General features: G+C 49.8%; 1 protein-coding gene across 3 annotated transcripts in view; it reads left to right on the forward strand.

The window, feature by feature from the left end:
- Positions 1 to 21,458, forward strand: part of SASS6 (SAS-6 centriolar assembly protein) — a 49,964-nt gene that overhangs the window by 566 nt on the left and 27,940 nt on the right. For 2 of the 3 annotated variants that reach the window (XM_073643043.1, XM_073643044.1), the window contains exons 2-10: positions 10,296 to 10,356; positions 11,357 to 11,541; positions 16,374 to 16,542; positions 16,635 to 16,712; positions 16,962 to 17,081; positions 18,455 to 18,646; positions 19,084 to 19,278; positions 19,951 to 20,040; positions 20,189 to 20,368. In XM_073643043.1, coding sequence (XP_073499144.1) covers positions 10,296 to 10,356; positions 11,357 to 11,541; positions 16,374 to 16,542; positions 16,635 to 16,712; positions 16,962 to 17,081; positions 18,455 to 18,646; positions 19,084 to 19,278; positions 19,951 to 20,040; positions 20,189 to 20,368 — 1,270 coding nt within the window. Of the gene's footprint in view, positions 1 to 10,295; positions 10,357 to 10,600; positions 10,675 to 11,356; positions 11,542 to 16,373; positions 16,543 to 16,634; positions 16,713 to 16,961; positions 17,082 to 18,454; positions 18,647 to 19,083; positions 19,279 to 19,950; positions 20,041 to 20,188; positions 20,369 to 21,458 lie in introns of all 3 variants that reach the window. The other variant, XM_073643045.1, reaches the window with a different exon arrangement.

Below are 21,458 nucleotides of genomic sequence, written 5' to 3' on the forward strand. Positions count from 1 at the left end.
GGTACTACTGCTCCCATCATCCCGTGTGTGTGTGTGCCAGTGTCCCCGGTACTACTGCTCCCATCATCCCTTGTGTGTGTGTACCAGTGTCCCCGGTACTACTACTCTCATCATCCCGTGTGTGTGTGTGTGTACCAGTGTCCCCGGTACTACTGCTCCCCTCATCCCGTGTGTGTGTGTGTACCAGTGTCCCCGGTACTACTGCTCCCCTCATCCCGTGTGTGTGTGTGTGTACCAGTGTCCCCGGTACTACTGCTCCCCTCATCCCGTGTGTGTGTGTGTGTACCAGTGTCCCCGGTACTACTGCTCCCCTCATCCCGTGTGTGTGTGTACCAGTGTCCCCGGTACTACTGCTCCCATCATCCCGTGTTTGTGTGTACCAGTGTCCCCGGTACTACTGCTCCCATCATCCCGTGTTTGTGTGTACCAGTGTCCCCGGTACTACTGCTCCCATCATCCCGTGTGTGTGCCAGTGTCCCCGGGACTACTGCTCCCATCATCCCGTGTGTGTGTGCCAGTGTCCCCAGGACTACTGCTCCCATCATCCCGTGTGTGTGTGTGTGCGCGCCTGTGTCACTGGTACTACTGCTCCCATCATCCTGTGTGTGTGTGCGCCAGTGTCACCGGTACTACTGCTCCCATCATCCCGTGTGTGTGTCAGTGTCACCGGTACTACTGCTCCCATCATCCTGTGTCACCTGTACTACTGCTCCCATCATCCCGTGTGTGTGCCTGTGTCACCGGTACTACTGCTCCCATCATCCCGTGTGTGTGCCTGTGTCACCGGTACTACTGCTCCCATCATCCCGTGTGTGTGCCTGTGTCACCGGTACTACTGCTCCCATCATCCCGTGTGTGTGCCTGTGTCACCGGTACTACTGCTCCCATCATCCCGTGTGTGTGCCTGTGTCACCGGTACTACTGCTCCCATCATCCCGTGTGTGTGCCTGTGTCACCGGTACTACTGCTCCCATCATCCCGTGTGTGTGCCTGTGTCACCGGTACTACTGCTCCCATCATCCCGTGTGTGTGCCTGTGTCACCGGTACTACTGCTCCCATCATCCCGTGTGTGTGCCTGTGTCACCGGTACTACTGCTCCCATCATCCCGTGTGTGTGCCTGTGTCACCGGTACTACTGCTCCCATCATCCCGTGTGTGTGCCTGTGTCACCGGTACTACTGCTCCCATCATCCCGTGTGTGTGCCTGTGTCACCGGTACTACTGCTCCCATCATCCCGTGTGTGTGCCTGTGTCACCGGTACTACTGCTCCCATCATCCCGTGTGTGTGCCTGTGTCACCGGTACTACTGCTCCCATCATCCCGTGTGTGTGCCAGTGTCACCGGTACTACTGCTCCCATCATCCCGTGTGTGTGTGTGCCAGTGTCACCTGTACTACTGCTCCCATCATCCCGTGTGTGTGTGCCAGTGTCACCGGGACTACTGCTCCCATCATCCCGTGTGTGTGTGCCAGTGTCCCCGGGACTACTGCTCCCATCATCCCGTGTGTGTGTGTGCCTGTGTCACCGGTACTACTGCTCCCATCATCCCGTGTGTGTGTGTGTGCCAGTGTCACCGGTACTACCTCTCCCATCATCCCGTGTGTGTGTGTGCCAGTGTCACCGGTACTACTGCTCCCATCATCCCGTGTGTGTGTGTGCCTGTGTCCCCGGTGCTACTGCTCCCATCATCCCGTGTGTGTGTGTGCCAGTGTCCCCGGTACTACTGCTCCCATCATCCTGTGCATGTACCAGTGTCCCCGGTACTACTGCTCCCATCATCCCGTGTGTGCCAGTGTCCCCGGTACTACTGCTCCCATCATCCCGTGTGTGCCAGTGTCCCCGGTACTACTGCTCCCATCATCCCGTGTGTGCCAGTGTCCCCGGTACTACTGCTCCCATCATCCCGTGTGTGTGTGCGCCAGTGTCACCGGTACTACTGCTCCCATCATCCCGTGTGTGTGTGCCAGTGTCACCGGTACTACTGCTCCCATCATCCCGTGTGTGTGTGCCTGTGTCACCGGTACTACTGCTCCCATCATCCCGTGTGTGTGTGTGCCTGTGTCCCCGGTGCTACTGCTCCCATCATCCCGTGTGTGTGTGTGCCAGTGTCCCCGGTACTACTGCTCCCATCATCCTGTGCATGTACCAGTGTCCCCGGTACTACTGCTCCCATCATCCCGTGTGTGCCAGTGTCCCCGGTACTACTGCTCCCATCATCCCGTGTGTGCCAGTGTCCCCGGTACTACTGCTCCCATCATCCCGTGTGTGCCAGTGTCCCCGGTACTACTGCTCCCATCATCCCGTGTGTGCCAGTGTCCCCGGTACTACTGCTCCCATCATCCCGTGTGTGCCAGTGTCCCCGGTACTACTGCTCCCATCATCCCGTGTGTGCCAGTGTCCCCGGTACTACTGCTCCCATCATCCCGTGTGTGCCTGTGTCCCCGGTACTACTGCTCCCATCATCCCGTGTGTGCCTGTGTCCCCGGTACTACTGCTCCCATCATCCCGTGTGTGCCTGTGTCACCGGTACTACTGCTCCCATCATCCCGTGTGTGCCTGTGTCACCGGTACTACTGCTCCCATCATCCCGTGTGTGCCTGTGTCACCGGTACTACTGCTCCCATCATCCCGTGTGTGCCTGTGTCACCGGTACTACTGCTCCCATCATCCCGTGTGTGCCTGTGTCACCGGTACTACTGCTCCCATCATCCCGTGTGTGCCTGTGTCACCGGTACTACTGCTCCCATCATCCCGTGTGTGCCTGTGTCACCGGTACTACTGCTCCCATGATCCCGTGTGTGCCTGTGTCACCGGTACTACTGCTCCCATCATCCCGTGTGTGTGTGTGCCTGTGTCACCGGTACTACTGCTCCCATCATCCCGTGTGTGTGTGTGCCAGTGTCACCGGTTCTACTGCTCCCATCATCCCGTGTGTGTGTGCCAGTGTCACCGGTTCTACTGCTCCCATCATCCCGTGTGTGTGTGCCTGTGTCACCGGTACTACTGCTCCCATCATCCCGTGTGTGTGTGTGCCTGTGTCACCGGTACTACTGCTCCCATCATCCCGTGTGTGTGTGCGCCAGTGTCACCGGTACTACTGCTCCCATCATCCCGTGTGTGTGTGCGCCAGTGTCACCGGTACTACTGCTCCCATCATCCCGTGTGTGTGTGCGCCAGTGTCACCGGTACTACTGCTCCCATCATCCCGTGTGTGTGTGCCAGTGTCACCGGTACTACTGCTCCCATCATCCCGTGTGTGTGTGTGTCAGTGTCACCGGTACTACTGCTCCCATCATCCCGTGTGTGCCTGTGTCACCGGTACTACTGCTCCCATCATCCCGTGTGTGTGCCTGTGTCACCGGTACTACTGCTCCCATCATCCCGTGTGTGTGCCTGTGTCACCGGTACTACTGCTCCCATCATCCCGTGTGTGTGCCTGTGTCACCGGTACTACTGCTCCCATCATCCCGTGTGTGTGCCTGTGTCACCGGTACTACTGCTCCCATCATCCCGTGTGTGTGCCTGTGTCACCGGTACTACTGCTCCCATCATCCCGTGTGTGTGCCTGTGTCACCGGTACTACTGCTCCCATCATCCCGTGTGTGTGTGTGCCAGTGTCACCGGTACTACTGCTCCCATCATCCCGTGTGTGTGCCTGTGTCACCGGTACTACTGCTCCCATCATCCCGTGTGTGTGCCTGTGTCACCGGTACTACTGCTCCCATCATCCCGTGTGTGTGCCTGTGTCACCGGTACTACTGCTCCCATCATCCCGTGTGTGTGCCTGTGTCACCGGTACTACTGCTCCCATCATCCCGTGTGTGTGTGTGCCTGTGTCACCGGTACTACTGCTCCCATCATCCCGTGTGTGTGTGTGCCTGTGTCACCGGTACTACTGCTCCCATCATCCCGTGTGTGTGCCTGTGTCACCGGTACTACTGCTCCCATCATCCCGTGTGTGTGTGTGCCTGTGTCACCGGTACTACTGCTCCCAACATCCCGTGTGTGTGTGTGCCTGTGTCACCGGTACTACTGCTCCCATCATCCCGTGTGTGTGTGCCTGTGTCACCGGTACTACTGCTCCCATCATCCCGTGTGTGTGTGTGTGTGTGTGTGTGCCAGTGTCACCGGTACTACTGCTCCCATCATCCCGTGTGTGTGTGTGCCAGTGTCACCGGTTCTACTGCTCCCATCATCCCGTGTGTGTGTGCCTGTGTCACCGGTACTACTGCTCCCATCATCCCGTGTGTGTCTGTGTCACCGGTACTACTGCTCCCGTCATCCCGTGTGTGTGTGTGTGCCAGTGTCACCGGTACTACTGCTCCCATCATCCCGTGTGTGTGTGCGCCAGTGTCACCGGTACTACTGCTCCCATCATCCCGTGTGTGTGTCAGTGTCACCGGTACTACTGCTCCCATCATCCCGTGTGTGTGTGTGCCAGTGTCACCGGTACTACTGCTCCCATCATCCCCTGTGTGTGTGTGCCAGAGTCACCGGTACTACTGCTCCCATCATCCCCTGTGTGTGTCAGTGTCACCGGTACTACTGCTCCCATCATCCTGTGTGTGTGTGTGTGCGCGCCTGCATCACCGGTACTACTGCTCTCATCATCCTGTGCATGTACCAGTGTCCCCGGTACTACTGCTCCCATCATCCCGTGTGTGCCAGTGTCCCCGGTACTACTGCTCCCATCATCCCGTGTGCCTGTGTCACCGGTACTACTGCTCCCATCATCCCGTGTGTGCCTGTGTCACCGGTACTACTGCTCCCATCATCCCGTGTGTGCCTGTGTCACCGGTACTACTGCTCCCATCATCCCGTGTGTGCCTGTGTCACCGGTACTACTGCTCCCATCATCCCGTGTGTGCCTGTGTCACCGGTACTACTGCTCCCATGATCCCGTGTGTGCCTGTGTCACCGGTACTACTGCTCCCATCATCCCGTGTGTGTGTGCCTGTGTCACCGGTACTACTGCTCCCATCATCCCGTGTGTGTGTGCCTGTGTCACCGGTACTACTGCTCCTATCATCCCGTGTGTGTGTGTGCCTGTGTCACCGGTACTACTGCTCCTATCATCCCGTGTGTGTGTGTGTGCCTGTGTCACCGGTACTACTGCTCCCATCATCCCGTGTGTGTGTGTGCCTGTGTCACCGGTACTACTGCTCCCATCATCCCGTGTGTGTGTGCCAGTGTCACCGGTTCTACTGCTCCCATCATCCCGTGTGTGTGTGCCTGTGTCACCGGTACTACTGCTCCCATCATCCCGTGTGTGCCAGTGTCTGTGTCACCGGTACTACTGCTCCCATCATCCCGTGTGTGCCAGTGTCACCGGTACTACTGCTCCCATCATCCCGTGTGTGTGTGCGCCAGTGTCACCGGTACTACTGCTCCCATCATCCCGTGTGTGTGTGCCAGTGTCACCGGTACTACTGCTCCCATCATCCCCTGTGTGTGTGTGCCAGTGTCACCGGTACTACTGCTCCCATCATCCCCTGTGTGTGTGTGCCAGTGTCACCGGTACTACTGCTCCCATCATCCCCTGTGTGTGTGTGCCAGTGTCACCGGTACTACTGCTCCCATCATCCCGTGTGTGTGTGTGCCAGTGTCACCGGTACTACTGCTCCCATCATCCCGTGTGTGTGTGTGCCAGTGTCACCGGTACTACTGCTCCCATCATCCCGTGTGTGTGTGTGCCAGTGTCACCGGTACTACTGCTCCCATCATCCCGTGTGTGTGTGCGCGTGCCAGTGTTACCGGTACTACTGCTCCCATCATCCCGTGTGTGTGCCAGTGTCACCGGTACTACTGCTCCCATCATCCCGTGTGTGTGCCAGTGTCACCGGTACTACTGCTCCCATCATCCCGTGTGTGTGCCAGTGTCACAGGTACTACTGCTCCCATCAGCCCGTGTGTGTGTGTGTGTGTGCCTGTGTCACCGGTACTACTGCTCCCATCATCCCGTGTGTGTGCCTGTGTCACCGGTACTACTGCTCCCATCATCCCGTGTGTGTGCCTGTGTCACCGGTACTACTGCTCCCATCATCCCGTGTGTGTGCCTGTGTCACCGGTACTACTGCTCCCATCATCCCGTGTGTGTGCCTGTGTCACCGGTACTACTGCTCCCATCATCCCGTGTGTGTGCCTGTGTCACCGGTACTACTGCTCCCATCATCCCGTGTGTGTGTGTGCCTGTGTCACCGGTACTACTGCTCCCATCATCCCGTGTGTGTGTGTGTGCCTGTGTCACCGGTACTACTGCTCCCATCATCCCGTGTGTGTGTGTGCCTGTGTCACCGGTACTACTGCTCCCAACATCCCGTGTGTGTGTGTGCCTGTGTCACCGGTACTACTGCTCCCATCATCCCGTGTGTGTGTGCCAGTGTCACCGGTACTACTGCTCCCATCATCCCGTGTGTGTGTGTGTGTGTGTGTGTGTGTGTGTGTGTGTGTGTGTGTGTGTGCCAGTGTCACCTGTACTACTGCTCCCATCATCCCGTGTGTGTGCCAGTGTCACCGGTACTACTGCTCCCATCATCCCGTGTGTGTGTGTGCCAGTGTCACCGGTTCTACTGCTCCCATCATCCCGTGTGTGTGTGCCTGTGTCACCGGTACTACTGCTCCCATCATCCCGTGTGTGCCAGTGTCACCGGTACTACTGCTCCCATCATCCCGTGTGTGTGTGTGTGCCAGTGTCACCGGTACTACTGCTCCCATCATCCCGTGTGTGTGTGTGCGCCAGTGTCACCGGTACTACTGCTCCCATCATCCCGTGTGTGTGTGCGCCAGTGTCACCGGTACTACTGCTCCCATCATCCCGTGTGTGTGTCAGTGTCACCGGTACTACTGCTCCCATCATCCCCTGTGTGTGTGTGCCAGTGTCACCGGTACTACTGCTCCCATCATCCCCTGTGTGTGTGTGCCAGAGTCACCGGTACTACTGCTCCCATCATCCCCTGTGTGTGTGTCAGTGTCACCGGTACTACTGCTCCCATCATCCTGTGTGTGTGCGCGCCTGCATCACCGGTACTACTGCTCTCATCATCCTGTGCATGTACCAGTGTCCCCGGTACTACTGCTCCCATCATCCCGTGTGTGCCAGTGTCCCCGGTACTACTGCTCCCATGATCCCGTGTGTGCCTGTGTCACCGGTACTACTGCTCCCATGATCCCGTGTGTGCCTGTGTCACCGGTACTACTGCTCCCATGATCCCGTGTGTGCCTGTGTCACCGGTACTACTGCTCCCATGATCCCGTGTGTGCCTGTGTCACCGGTACTACTGCTCCCATCATCCCGTGTGTGCCTGTGTCACCGGTACTACTGCTCCCATGATCCCGTGTGTGCCTGTGTCACCGGTACTACTGCTCCCATCATCCCGTGTGTGCCTGTGTCACCGGTACTACTGCTCCCATCATCCCGTGTGTGCCTGTGTCACCGGTACTACTGCTCCCATCATCCCGTGTGTGCCTGTGTCACCGGTACTACTGCTCCCATCATCCCGTGTGTGCCTGTGTCACCGGTACTACTGCTCCCATCATCCCGTGTGTGTGTGCCTGTGTCACCGGTACTACTGCTCCTATCATCCCGTGTGTGTGTGTGCCTGTGTCACCGGTACTACTGCTCCCATCATCCCGTGCGTGTGTGTGCCTGTGTCACCGGTACTACTGCTCCCATCATCCCGTGTGTGTGTGCCAGTGTCACCGGTTCTACTGCTCCCATCATCCCGTGTGTGTGTGCCTGTGTCACCGGTACTACTGCTCCCATCATCCCGTGTGTGCCAGTGTCTGTGTCACCGGTACTACTGCTCCCATCATCCCGTGTGTGCCAGTGTCACTGGTACTACTGCTCCCATCATCCCGTGTGTGTGTGCGCCAGTGTCACCGGTACTACTGCTCCCATCATCCCGTGTGTGTGTGCGCCAGTGTCACCGGTACTACTGCTCCCATCATCCCGTGTGTGTGTGCCAGTGTCACCGGTACTACTGCTCCCATCATCCCCTGTGTGTGTGTGCCAGTGTCACCGGTACTACTGCTCCCATCATCCCCTGTGTGTGTGTGTCAGTGTCACCGGTACTACTGCTCCCATCATCCCCTGTGTGTGTGTGCCAGTGTCACCGGTACTACTGCTCCCATCATCCCCTGTGTGTGTGTGCCAGTGTCACCGGTACTACTGCTCCCATCATCCCCTGTGTGTGTGTGCCAGTGTCACCGGTACTACTGCTCCCATCATCCCCTGTGTGTGTGTGCCAGTGTCACCGGTACTACTGCTCCCATCATCCCCTGTGTGTGTGTGCCAGTGTCACCGGTACTACTGCTCCCATCATCCCCTGTGTGTGTGTGCCAGTGTCACCGGTACTACTGCTCCCATCATCCCCTGTGTGTGTGTGCCAGTGTCACCGGTACTACTGCTCCCATCATCCCCTGTGTGTGTGTGCCAGTGTCACCGGTACTACTGCTCCCATCATCCCCTGTGTGTGTGTGCCAGTGTCACCGGTACTACTGCTCCCATCATCCCCTGTGTGTGTGTGCCAGTGTCACCGGTACTACTGCTCCCATCATCCCCTGTGTGTGTGTGCCAGTGTCACCGGTACTACTGCTCCCATCATCCCGTGTGTGTGTGTGCCAGTGTCACCGGTACTACTGCTCCCATCATCCCGTGTGTGTGTGTGCCAGTGTCACCGGTACTACTGCTCCCATCATCCCGTGTGTGTGTGTGCCAGTGTCACCGGTACTACTGCTCCCATCATCCCGTGTGTGTGCCAGTGTCACCGGTACTACTGCTCCCATCATCCCGTGTGTGTGTGTGCCAGTGTCACCGGTACTACTGCTCCCATCATCCCGTGTGTGTGCCAGTGTCACCGGTACTACTGCTCCCATCATCCCGTGTGTGTGCCAATGTCACCGGTACTTCTGCTCCCATCATCCCGTGTGTGTGTGCGTGCCAGTGTCACCGGTACTACTGCTCCCATCATCCCGTGTGTGTGTGCCAGTGTCACCGGTACTACTGCTCCCATCAGCCCGTGTGTGTGCCAGTGTCACCGGTACTACTGCTCCCATCAGCCCGTGTGTGTGTGTGTGTGCCAGTGTCACCGGTACTACTGCTCCCATCAGCCCGTGTGTGTGTGCGCGCCAGTGTCACCGGTACTACTGCTCCCATCATCCCGTGTGTGTGTGCGCCAGTGTCACCGGTACTACTGCTCCCATCAGCCCGTGTGTGTGTGCGCCAGTGTCACCGGTACTACTGCTCCCATCAGCCCGTGTGTGTGTGTGTGCCAGTGTCACCGGTACTACTGCTCCCATCATCCCGTGTGTGTGTGCGCCAGTGTCACCGGTACTACTGCTCCCATCAGCCCGTGTTTGTGTGTGCGCCAGTGTCACCGGTACTACTGCTCCCATCAGCCCGTGTGTGTGTGCGCCAGTGTCACCGGTACTACTGCTCCCATCAGCCCGTGTGTGTGTGCGCCAGTGTCACTGGTACTACTGCTCCCGTCATACTGTGTATCAGGCATACTACTACTGCTCCTCAAATCCTCTTGTGTATGCCAGTGTCACGAACACTACTGCTCAAATCATTCTAAATGTGCCAGTACTGCTATTGTAATAATTGTGCCTTACCAGTATCACCAGTACTACTGCTCCAATCATCCTGTATTTGCCTATGTGACGAGTACTATTATTCCAATTGTTTCGTATATATCAGTTATACTACTACTCCAATCAGTGTCGCCAGTACTACTACTTCAATCATCCTGTGTGCCAGTCATGCCACTGCTACTACTGCACCAATCATCATTTCACGCGATGTACGAGTGCTTTCCTCGTTCACCAGGTGATCGGCAGTCAGTTTACATAATGATGTAATGAGCGTTCTTAATAAACCCCGCTCATGAATATCTTGTAGTAAGTGTAGTTTTTGGCCACGTTCCCATGAGGAGCTTTTGATGTTGTAGATTTTCTGCACCTATTAGGTTACTCGTGTATTTATCATGTTTTTGATTCTGCGTTTTTTGTCTCTTGTTGGTGTGTCATGCTTTAAATAAAGCTGCTTTGTTTTTGATGCTTCCTGGTATTTGGCTTTGATAACTTTATTGATACAGCCATGAGCGGCGTTCATGTGATTTTAGTGCATTCCCGCAGCATAAATGCCCTGAGAACGCATGCAATGTCTTACCTGCCGGGTTTCTGCATCTAATACAATTTTATAAGGAAAATCCGCACATAAAACTCATGGTGATATTTTTGTTCACGTTCCTTCTCCCGGATGCTGCATGTTCTCATCTCTGGTATGTGTTACAGGAGGCAGACTGTCCGGGTGTGCATCGAGCAGCACGCAGCATCATCGCCTGTCCATAAGAAGGTATGTACAAAGCCGGGAGCTTTCCAGAAGACATATTACAGAAGCCTCTATGAGCTATACATATTCCTGTGCATATGTGCAGGCAGTAGTGCGCGTGTGTTAATAGATTCACCTTCCACCGCCTTCTCCAGGATCCAGTGACGTCAGACTCTCTGGGTGACACTGCATTGTGTATGATCCGGAAGTCTCTTACAATGAAAGCCTATGATGACTTCCATTCTAAAAGTCACTTTTTGCCATGCAGAGAGCAATGTGACCCGGTGACGTCGCTGAGAAGAGGAGCGGAACGGCGCTGGAGCCTGGAGAAGGCAGCAGTAGGTGAATATTAACACACTGACACTACATTACATGCACACATATACAGGTTTAGTAAAAAATCTATATTGGAGGGCTTCATTAAAGTACCAGTCCAGCAGTTTTCTTTTTCACCATTGGAGTGGTGCTTTAAACGTAAGTCTCCTGTCCCCAGTCATGTACTCGCCCTCTGGCGTCTTCACCGTTTTTCGATGTCGGTCTGCTTCCGTGGCGCTGCCTTGTGAGTGTCCAGAAGTCACACACTCTCTCAATATAAAGCCACAGCCCCACTTTCAGTATTTGGTCAGTATTTTTTTCTTAGGAGTGGGAGCCAAAACCAGGTGAGGAACAATTAGAGAAAACAAGTCACCAATTCTGCATTTATCACCCACTTCTGGTTTTGGCTCCCACTCCTGAGAAAAATTACTGACCGAATACTGATAGTGGGGCCGTGGCCTAAGTGTATGAGAGGCAGAGTGAGGCTCTCATAGGCTTACATTGATTAGTGACCTCCGGCGCGCTCCATGAAACATTGGAGCACTATAAATCCCAAACCTTTCATAACTTGGAAAATTAAAAATGCCAATTGATGGTTCTGGTCTTTGGGGGGGTGGATACATTTCATCAATTATCTGTTCTACACCGTGAGAAACGATATAAAAAATGCTAGAAATCGTTCACACTTTTTTTTTTTTCTTTTCCATAGGACTTGGTGGTCCGGATGACTGATGACTCTGATCCATTCTTTCTTTACAATCTGATGATTTCAGAAGAAGATTTCCAGAGTCTGAAGCTCCAGCAGGGCCTCCTGGTTGACTTCTCAGCTTTTCCACAGAAGTTTATAGATTTGCTCTATCAGTGCATCAATGAAGAAAACAAGGAGGTGCCTCGGTACGACACCGCGTATGGCAAATTATTGAGCTAGAAAATCAAGATTTCCAGAGTTACAAGAAATAGAGTTCTGATTTCATTCTACAGAATTATATTAACATCTTAACAGTTCATACATGGCAATGTTTTAACCCCTTCACGCTGCAGCCAATTTCCATTTTGCTTTTCTGTTTTTTCCTCTTCTTTTTCCCAGAGCCATCACACTTTTATTTTTCTGTCCACATAAAATATAAGGGCTTGTTTTTTGCGAGACGAGTTGTACTTTTGAATGACACCATTAACTTTACTACATGGTGTACTTAAAATTGTGAAGAAAAACAGAACACAATTCTGACCCTTTTGTTTTTTGGGAATTTTTTTAACTGTGTACATTTTGTGGTAAATATGACCATGCAATATGATTTCTCCTCATCAATATGACTAGGGCTATGCAAAACATGTCCAGTTTGTTTTTTTTATTTAGTGGCATACAAATGGTTAGCTGCGTGCTTCTTCAGTGGCACGTACAGACCAAAAGTTTGGACACACCTTCTCATTTAAAGATTTTTCTGTATTTTCATGACTTTGAAAATTGTACATTCACACTGAAGGCATCAAAACTATGAATTAACCCATGTGGAATTATATACTTAACAAAAAAGTGTGAAACAACTGAAAATATGTCTTATATTCTAGGTTCTTCAAAGTAGCCCCCTTTTGCCTTGATGACTGCTTTGCACACTCTTGGCATTCTCTTGATGAGCTTCAAGAGGTAGTCACCGGAAATGGTCTTCCAACAATCTTGAAGGAGTTCCCAGAGATGCTTAGCACTTGTTGGCCCTTTTGCCTTCACTCTGCGGTCCAGCTCACCCCAAACCATCTCGACTGGGTTCAGGTCTGGTGACTGTGGAGGCCAGGTCATCTGGCGTAGCACCCCATCACTCTCCTTCATGGTAAAATAGCTGCTAGGAAACCACTGCTAAGGACAGGCAACAAGCAGAAGAGACTTGTTTGGGCTAAAGAACACAAGGAACGGACATTAGACCAGTGTAAATCTGTGCTTTGGTCTGATGAGTCCAAATTTGAGATCTTTGGTTCCAACCACCGTGTCTTTGTGCGACGCAGAAAAGGTGAACAGATGGACTCTACATGCCTGGTTCCCACCGTGAAGCATGGAGGAGGAGGTGTGGTGGTGTGGGGGTGCTTTGCTGGTGACACTGTTGGGGATTTATTCAAAATTGAAGGCATACTGAACCAGCATGGCTACCACAGTATCTTACAGAGCATTGCTATTCCATCCGGTTTGCGTTTAGTTGGACCATCATTTATTTTTCAACAGGACAATGACCCCAAACACACCTCCAGGCTGTGTAAGGGCTATCTGACCAAGAGGGAGAGTGATGGGGGGCTACGCCAGATGACCTGGCCTCCACAGTCACCAGACCTGAACCCAATCGAGATGGTTTGGGGTGAGCTGGACCGCAGAGTGAAGGCAAAAGGGCCAACAAGTGCTAAGCATCTCTGGGAACTCCTTCAAGATTGTTGGAAGACCATTTCCGGTGACTACCTCTTGAAGCTCATCAAGAGAATGCCAAGAGTGTGCAAAGCAGTCATCAAAGCAAAAGGTGGCTACTTTGAAGAACCTAGAATATAAGACATTTTCAGTTGTTTCACACTTTTTTGTTAAGTATATAATTCCACATGTGTTAATTCATAGTTTTGATGCCTTCAGTGTGAATGTACAATTTTCATAGTTAAGAAAATACAGAAATTTCTTTAAATGAGACGGTGTGTCCAAACGTTTGGTCTGTACTGTAAATGCTAAAGCATTGTGAAAAAACCCCCAGAAGTTTGCAAAAAAAAAAAAAGTTTTGGGGGTTGTCGCCACTTTGTGAAACCCGTAGACTTTTTTTTTTTGATTGCTCTTTACAGAATTTTTTGTGGAATTGCAGCAACCAAAAAAAAAAGAAAAAAAAACACGTAATTTTGGCCTTTTTGGATTTTTTTTCTGTTTAAAGTGTTTACTGATTGGGTTAATCATTTTTATATTTTGATAGATCAGACATTTCTGAATGCAGCGATACCACGTGTGTATTTTTTTTAAATATCTTAATTCTCAATGGGGGAAAAGGGTAGTGGTTTGAGCTTTATTTTTAAATTTTTTTTTCTTACGGTTTTTGTTAGCCCTCTTAGGGGACTTGAAGAGGCGATTGTCCGATCACTTGTACTGTATACAGCGATACCACAGCATCGGTGCATATAGCAAAAGTCACTGTCTTCTCTGAAGCACGACCACAGGCAGGGTTTCAAAGGAGCTCTGTAATGACAAGCATAGGGGTCATCAGCTGACCACCGGCTGTCATGACAACCCATCGGCGACCCGCGATCACGACACGGGGATGGACGGAGTTAATGACATGCGCGCACATCAGTGCATGTTAAGTGCCGCTGTCAGAGATTGACAGCGGCATTTAACAAGTTAACAATCGCGGGCGGAGCACAGCTCCACTTGCGATTGTTAGGAGCAGGTCCTGGCTGTAATACTCAGCCAACATCTGCTGGGTATGGGGTGGGCTCGATGCCTTATCCCGCTCCATACACCCGCTTCCGACATGTGCTCTACCTATATGGCGGATGTTGTGAAGCTTACGCACCATGGCTGTCTCTGGTGACACATGTTACAGCATCTCTTACACATTCAGCAGCCACCTTTTGTGTTGCTTTTGCTAGTGCAGCTTTCACAGTGATTTAATCGGCCAGTTCCCCGGAGAAGTAGTTTGAAAAGTTCCACCATGCAGTATAAGCTACAGTGCATATGCAGCATATATTCAATGGCCACCATAAATACATTGTGAAATACTGATATTATTATAGTTGTAATAAAAATATCATTTGTATTTTTGGGGAGTTGTGCGAAGAGCTTTGAAGGGAATCTGGCAGCAGTTTTTTTGCTATGTAGTGTGGGAGCAGCATGATGTAGGGGCAGAGACCCTGATTCCAGTGATGTATCACTTGCTGGACTGTTTGCTGCAGTTTTGATAGAATCACTGTTTTCCCTGCTGTAGATGTAGCCGTCCTCACATGCTGAGCTGTGTATAACCCCGCCCACACCCCTGATTGGCAGCTTCCTGTGTGCACTGTCAGCAAGCGGCCAATCAGTGGTGGGGTACACACATAAGCCTGACTGTCCTGCACAGAACAAGTAGTCCTGCAGTGATAATCTCCTGCTGATAAAAACACTGATTGTATTGAAACTACAGTGCACAGCCTAGTAAGTGATACATCCCTGGAATCAGGGTCTCTGCTCCTACTTTATGCTGCTCTCAGATTAAATAGCAAAAACTTGCTGACAGATTCCCTTTAAGAAGAGTTTACCTTTTGAAGTCAAGACCTTAAAGAAATGTATTACCGTAATTTTCGGAGTATAAGACGCATCGGACCATAAGACGCACCTAAGTTTTAGAGGAGGAAAATGGAAAAAAAAATTAAGCAAAAAGTGTGGTCACGATGCACTGTTAAAGGGGGAGGGGTTCTCCCTGACACTGGTATAGGGGCAATGTCCCCCAATTCTGATAATATCCCCCATCCTGGTAGATATGTCCCTCCTTCCTATTATACGTGGCCCTCATCCCTATCCTGGTATGCGTGGCACCCCTCATCCCTACCCTGGTATGCATGGCACCCCTCATCCCCATCACGCTGCACATAAAAATAAATAAAAAAATAAACACTCCTACTCACCTTTCTTCTCTCCTCCTGTGCTGCGTCCTGTCTGCCCACACTGATCTCATGTAAGCTGCACGTGGTGTCACTGCCATGCGCGGCTCACAAAGAGAGATCAGCTGCCGCAAATCATTGCTCCCCACGCCGGGACTGTGTGCGCGGGGAGCAGTAACTTCATGCTCCTTAATAGCCGGCACACAGCGTAGCCCCAGCTCGGCTCCTTCTGCTGCCGGGCGATCGCGTGTGCCCGCTATTAAAGGGCATGAATATTCACCCCTTTCCAATCCCATAGGCGTGGAGAGGGGGTGAATATTCACGCTCTTTAATAGCGGGCAGAAGCAAGAGCCGTGCTGCGGATACAGTGTGCCTCTATTAAGGAGCATGAATATTCATTCTCTTTAGCAGCGGGGATAGTGGAGGCTGAAGCAGGCGGCTGCTGCCTCCTGTGCCCCGCTCCTCCACCGCAACTTCTCACCACAGTGTGTGTGTGTGTGTATTGTATATATGTGCGTCTTTTAGTCCCAAAAATACGGTAGTCTTTATTATAGTCCATTTACATCTACTGGCTACTGTAGACAATAGTTGACAAGCTTGGGATACTGAGAGGGTTCAGCTTTGTAGCTGGAAGATAGATCAGTACAAATACTAATGCAATGGCATAAAGAGGTGCAAGGCTTAAGCTGGGTCTAGACATGCCAATCCTGGGTGTTAAACTACCACTAATTGGGTACATGCAAGCTGATGAGTAGTCATTTAATGGCCCCTTCAGACAGACAGACAGGCTTCACTTCTATGATCTCAGAGCGATCATCAGCGCGATCATTCTGTGCACACAGAGCATCCTGTTCTAGGCAGCTCGGCCTGGCTGCACAGGACACTGCTGCTAACGATGATTGTCAACCAGCTTATAGATTGTCGCACATGAAGAATGAGCGTTTTGCTGACTTGTTTAGACAGGCTGCTAACCGGGAGCGGGCTTGTTCCTACTGATGCTTATATTCTGATTAACGGCCCATCTAAATTGGTCCATAAACTGGGTATTTCCATTTATAAGATATTTTTTTTTTTGTTTTTCATTACCAATACTGTCACAAACTAGTAAAGTGACTTTCTCTATTCTTTCTCGGTAGATTCTTGTTGCAGTTGTCCTCGGGCTCAGTCCTGGGCAGTTCACCTGCCCAATTAGACATCGTGGAGACTAATCCATTTAAGCACCTGACACATCTTTCTCTACGACTCCTCCCAGCAAATGACATGGAAGTAAAGACTTACCTGGCCACCTGTTTAAAGTGTATTAAGGTACCTATCTTCCCAGTCATATGTTTAGGGTTTGGATGGGGTATGGTGGGTACTTTGCATTAGGCAACAAAGTGAACTGATTCTTTGTGCAGGAAAAAGAAATGACTTTACAGCATAAACTGAAAAAAACCGAAGATGACCTGACCCGACAGCTCATCTGCACACAGCAGGTGAGATGAATGTGACTTCCTGCACAGAATATCACATCCGTTTTGTATTAATTGTGATAAGTTTTATCAGCGTATTGAATAGTATCACAAAAAAAGCATCAAGTCCACCATCTCCACTATGCTTGTTTTCCATTTCTCTATAGAAAATTAAACTAGGTTAATAAGGAGAAAATAAAAAAAAAAGTGCCCCCCCCCCCTCTGTTTTGACAACCTCCAGTTCACTCCTGATCACCCTTTATTCTCTCGTAGAGTCTATCTGAGAAAAGTACTGAATTGGAGCAGATTAAAACGGACTCCTCATCCAGGATTGCATCACTGAGCAGCCAGCACACAGCAGAGCTCAGCAGTGAGAAAGACAAGGCTCAGCAGGTACCTGACTGATTTACAAAGCCCATTTTCAAATATCCAATGGTAAGTTCTCTTATCTATAGGAAAGCGGGTAAGCTATCGCTGGAGGTCTGACCACTGGGGCCCTCGGCAGTCCTAAGTACAGGGCTCTGCACCGCACCATCTGAATACGTCTGAAGCCATACTCAATCTATGGCAGTTTCATAGAGAGTGAATGGAGCGTAGGTGCGTGGTACTCAACCTCGGCTCCATTCAGACAGAGCTCTGCAGAACCTTGTTTTCAGGATCACCGGAGGTCCCATTGGTCAGACCCCCAGCAAACCGTAAGTGATACTTTACCTTTAGATAGCGAGTAACTTATCTTGGGAAAACCACTCTAATAGAGAAGATTAAAAACAAAACCATAGCGGATTCCTTCTCCAAATAATGGTTAGCCTCATTGACTTTAAAGGCAACCGAGCAGGTCCCTTGACCGTTCAGCCGCTGCCATAGCAGTATGGGTGTAGATTTCTTTTAAGGGGGGGTTAATACTTTCAGAAAAGTGAACCCCAAACTCTTTTATATACCTAGCATTAGAAACAGAACTGGAACTTGCCTTCCTAGTTATATGGGGTCAAATTTTCTTAGTGAGTTGTTAACATTCTGATTAGATCTTATATGGATTTTACGAAGGCTGAATTCAGACGTTCATGAAACACTGATTCTGTATGGACCATCATGTGCTGTCTGGCCATGGGTCTCCCTACTTGAACTTCTCAACTCATATATGAATGAGACTGCTGAAACGTGCCGCGTGGTCCGTGTTTCATGGGGGCTTGAATTTGGTCTAAAAATGCAATGTTTGAAGAATCTATTTCTAGTCTGCTGTGTCAAATATGCTAATGAAGCAGAACTATTCTGGTAAGGCATCTTTCCCCTGACTAGTCTATCCTCAGACCTTGTAATCATGCCTCATTTGGGGTGATTGATAGCCCCCATTCAATCCCCACTGTAGAAACCTCATACAGGCTGTCTGTCGCACCCAGGGAGGCAAGATAAGAAGGTCTGGGATTAGCGATTCCTCACCAGACTAGTCCTGCTTCGTTAGGATTTTCTTAAATTGGTTCTTTTAATCTAACATTGCAGTGTTAGTAAGCTACACAAATGACATGAACATATTAAATCTGTACCACTATAGTAGCGGTCGGGACCCGACAGGTTCCCTTCAACAGAAGAGATAATGACTGAAATCCTATCTGAACAAACAAAATCAGATTTCATCTAACTCCACCAACTTCATTATTAAGTTTACCTTTATTTTTGATTATGGTTACAAACTACACAGTAGTGCTTTATGTGTGAGTTTTTTATGGGCCAATTATCTTCATTAACTATGGAAGGTATTTTCTTGTTAGGCTTATGCTCAGTTACTGCAACAGTGTGAGCAACAAAAAAAAGATTTTGAGAGCTCTCTTCAGAAGACCACCCAGCAGATGCAGAGCAGACTGGCTGAGCTTGACCAGTCTAATAAGGATCTTCTTGAAAAACGGTATAAAGCTGAATCTACCGTCCGAGAGATTAGAGCGAAGTACCAGAGCCTAGAAGAGGTAACCATTTTTAATTTCTACTAGTTGATGCAGTTTGGCTGTACAGTTGGCCATGTACATGTGAGTCTGGAAATAAATGGAAAAAAAAAGAATATCTTTCCAAGATACGGGAAAAGCTATACTGCTGTAATCGGGGAGGGCCATGCACTAATACATGCCAAGCATGAATACCCATTAAAAAAATTTAACTATTTGTGTGTGACCAGTGTAAATGACTAAGAGTAAACCTCTAATTCCTAGACCTCTTGGGGGTAGAATGGGATAATACTGAAAGACTAGCTTTCACTAATCGTATGATTGATAAAGGTGATTGGAAATGTTGAAACTTTGTAAGAACAGATGAATAATCAGCGCTTGATTTTGTGTTTCCCCCTCCCCCCTTCCGCCATAGATCGTTAATCTAATCTTGCTCTGTATATATATATATTTTTTAATAGGAACTACAACGTACACAACAGAAGGTAACGTCCTTTGGTAGAGAGAACAGTGCGCTGGATGCCGAGTGCCATGACAAGGAAAAAGAGATAAATCGCCTGCAGACACGACTTGCTGTTCTGGAGCAAGAGCTGAAAGACAAGGATCAGCTGGTATTAAGGAGTAATGAAATCCTAGCGGCCACTCAAGAACAAAAGGTAGGGTACAGCCTCACATTTATAGGCACACTACAAGCCTGTAGACCCTTTGTGCATAATCGTGCCTATACACCTCTAATCTCTTAAAGAACAGATTTTTTTTGTGTGTGCATTCATTTTTTTCTTCCTCCTTCTACCAAGAGCCAAAAATGTTGTTTTTACTTTTCTGTCCACCATGGTCAGCCGTCGGTGCCACGTGATCTCGTCGCAGGTGGCCATTGGAAGCTGGTACACACGAGCACCAGTGAATACAGCATTTAAATGCTGCTGTTAGAGATTTTCAGCACGGGATGACTGTTCAAACGAAGTCCCGCCACTTGGTGCTTCACAGCGGAGCCAATCCTTTATATACACCTTCCCACCTGCTTGTTTTCCATCTATCTCCACCCCATCATCTTCTTTAATTGACAGCTCCAGCTTCATAGAACCTGAGAAAAGCGGAGATAGATGGGAAGGTGTATATAAATGATTGGCCCTGCCATGATGCACAGTGCTTGGTTTGAACAGTCATTCTTTGCTGACAGTCCCTTTCAGTAGTTAATGGCAGTGTTCAGCTCTCTGCTGTAGACACAACATAGCCGGCATCAGGTAATGTGCATACACATTAGATTGTGGACTGCACTCTTTCTCTAATATGTATGGCCACCATTTAGTATGTTATGTGTTTAACAGGCTGTATTAGAAGCCGGTGCTGAGAAGAAGCAAATGCAGATTGGGAAGTTAGAAGCCACAATAAAATCCTTATCCGCCGAGCTCCTCAAGGTAAAAGGCTGATTAGTTTAATTGTAAAAGCTAGATTTGGTTTACAGTGGGATTATGGAGGGGTCTGGCCTCACTAATTCATAACTTTTGGATAATGGCCTCTTTTTTCAGTTTTCTAACTTCTGTACTTTCCTTTTAAACTTTAAAGGCCAATGACATAATAAAAAAACTTCAAGGAGACCTAAAGACTTTATTAGGTAAGCTGAAGCTGAAGAATACAGTGACTGTGCAGCAGGAGAAACTGCTTACAGAGAAGGAGAAGTCGATACAAGAAGGGCAAAGAATAATGCACGATGTTCAGAAGAGTCTGCAGTCAAAAGAAGAAGAGGTAAGCATAGCTAGGGTAAGAGAACCTGCAAAGGTTGTACTAACGGAACAATACGCATAAAAAAAAATAAAGGATTCATTTAAACAAGTAGTTTAGCGACCCTCCGTGTTAGTTTGCAGCATTTTCTATGATCCTGCATTAGTCAGCTTTGTAGAAATCCTGCAGAAAACGAGGACTAGTCCTCTGCTGATTGCTTATCTTTGGGAGGTGGCTCAGGGATCCTACTACATACAGGGAGCAGTGGGGGATTCTGGCGCAGCCAGTTGTCTTACAGCCACACTCAGGATATTGAAGCGCGTACAATGGCTGAGCTCCTTGCATAGAATATTTCTTGCAGTTAAAGCAGGAGCTCATCTGTGTCACAACCGGTCTCCACTCCATCTCTGAGACCTATATGTACGCCCCGGTGCAGTATGTACACTGTGTGCAGAATTATTAGGCAAATGAGTATTTTGATCACATGATACTTTTTATACATGTTGTCCTACTCCAAGCTGCATAGGCTTGAGAGCCAACTACCAATTAAGTAAATCTGATGATGTGCATCTCTGTAATGAGGAGGGGTGTTGACTAATGACATCAACACCCTATATAAGGTGTGCTTAATTATTAGGCAACTTCCTTTCCTTTGGCAAAATGGGGCGCAAAATAACTGCCCATGAATTGAGGAAAATCAAGCGTGAAGATACCATTCGCCACCAGCTTTGCCATATTTCAGAGCTGCAACGTTACTGGAGTATCAAAAAGCACAAGGTGTGCGATACTCAGGGACATGGCCAAGGTAAGGAAGGCTGAAAAATGACCACCTTTGAACAAGAAACATAAGATAAAACGTCAAGAATGGGCCAAGAAATATCTTAAGACTGATTTTTCAAAGGTTTTATGGACTGATGAAATGAGAGTGACTCTTGATGGACCAGAGGCTGGATCAGTAAAGGGCAGAGAGCTCCACTCCGACTCAGACGCCAGCAAGGTGGAGGTGGGGTACTGGTATGGGCTGGTATCATCAAAGATGAACTTGTGGGACCTTTTAGGGTTGAGGATGGAGTGAAGCTCAACTCCCAAACCTACTGCCAGTTTCTGGAAGACA

The sequence above is a fragment of the Phyllobates terribilis genome, unplaced genomic scaffold (genome assembly GCF_046119375.1).
Source record: "Phyllobates terribilis strain yellow unplaced genomic scaffold, ASM4611937v1 Scaffold_8__6_contigs__length_399053987, whole genome shotgun sequence".
Taxonomy (NCBI): domain Eukaryota; kingdom Metazoa; phylum Chordata; class Amphibia; order Anura; family Dendrobatidae; genus Phyllobates; species Phyllobates terribilis.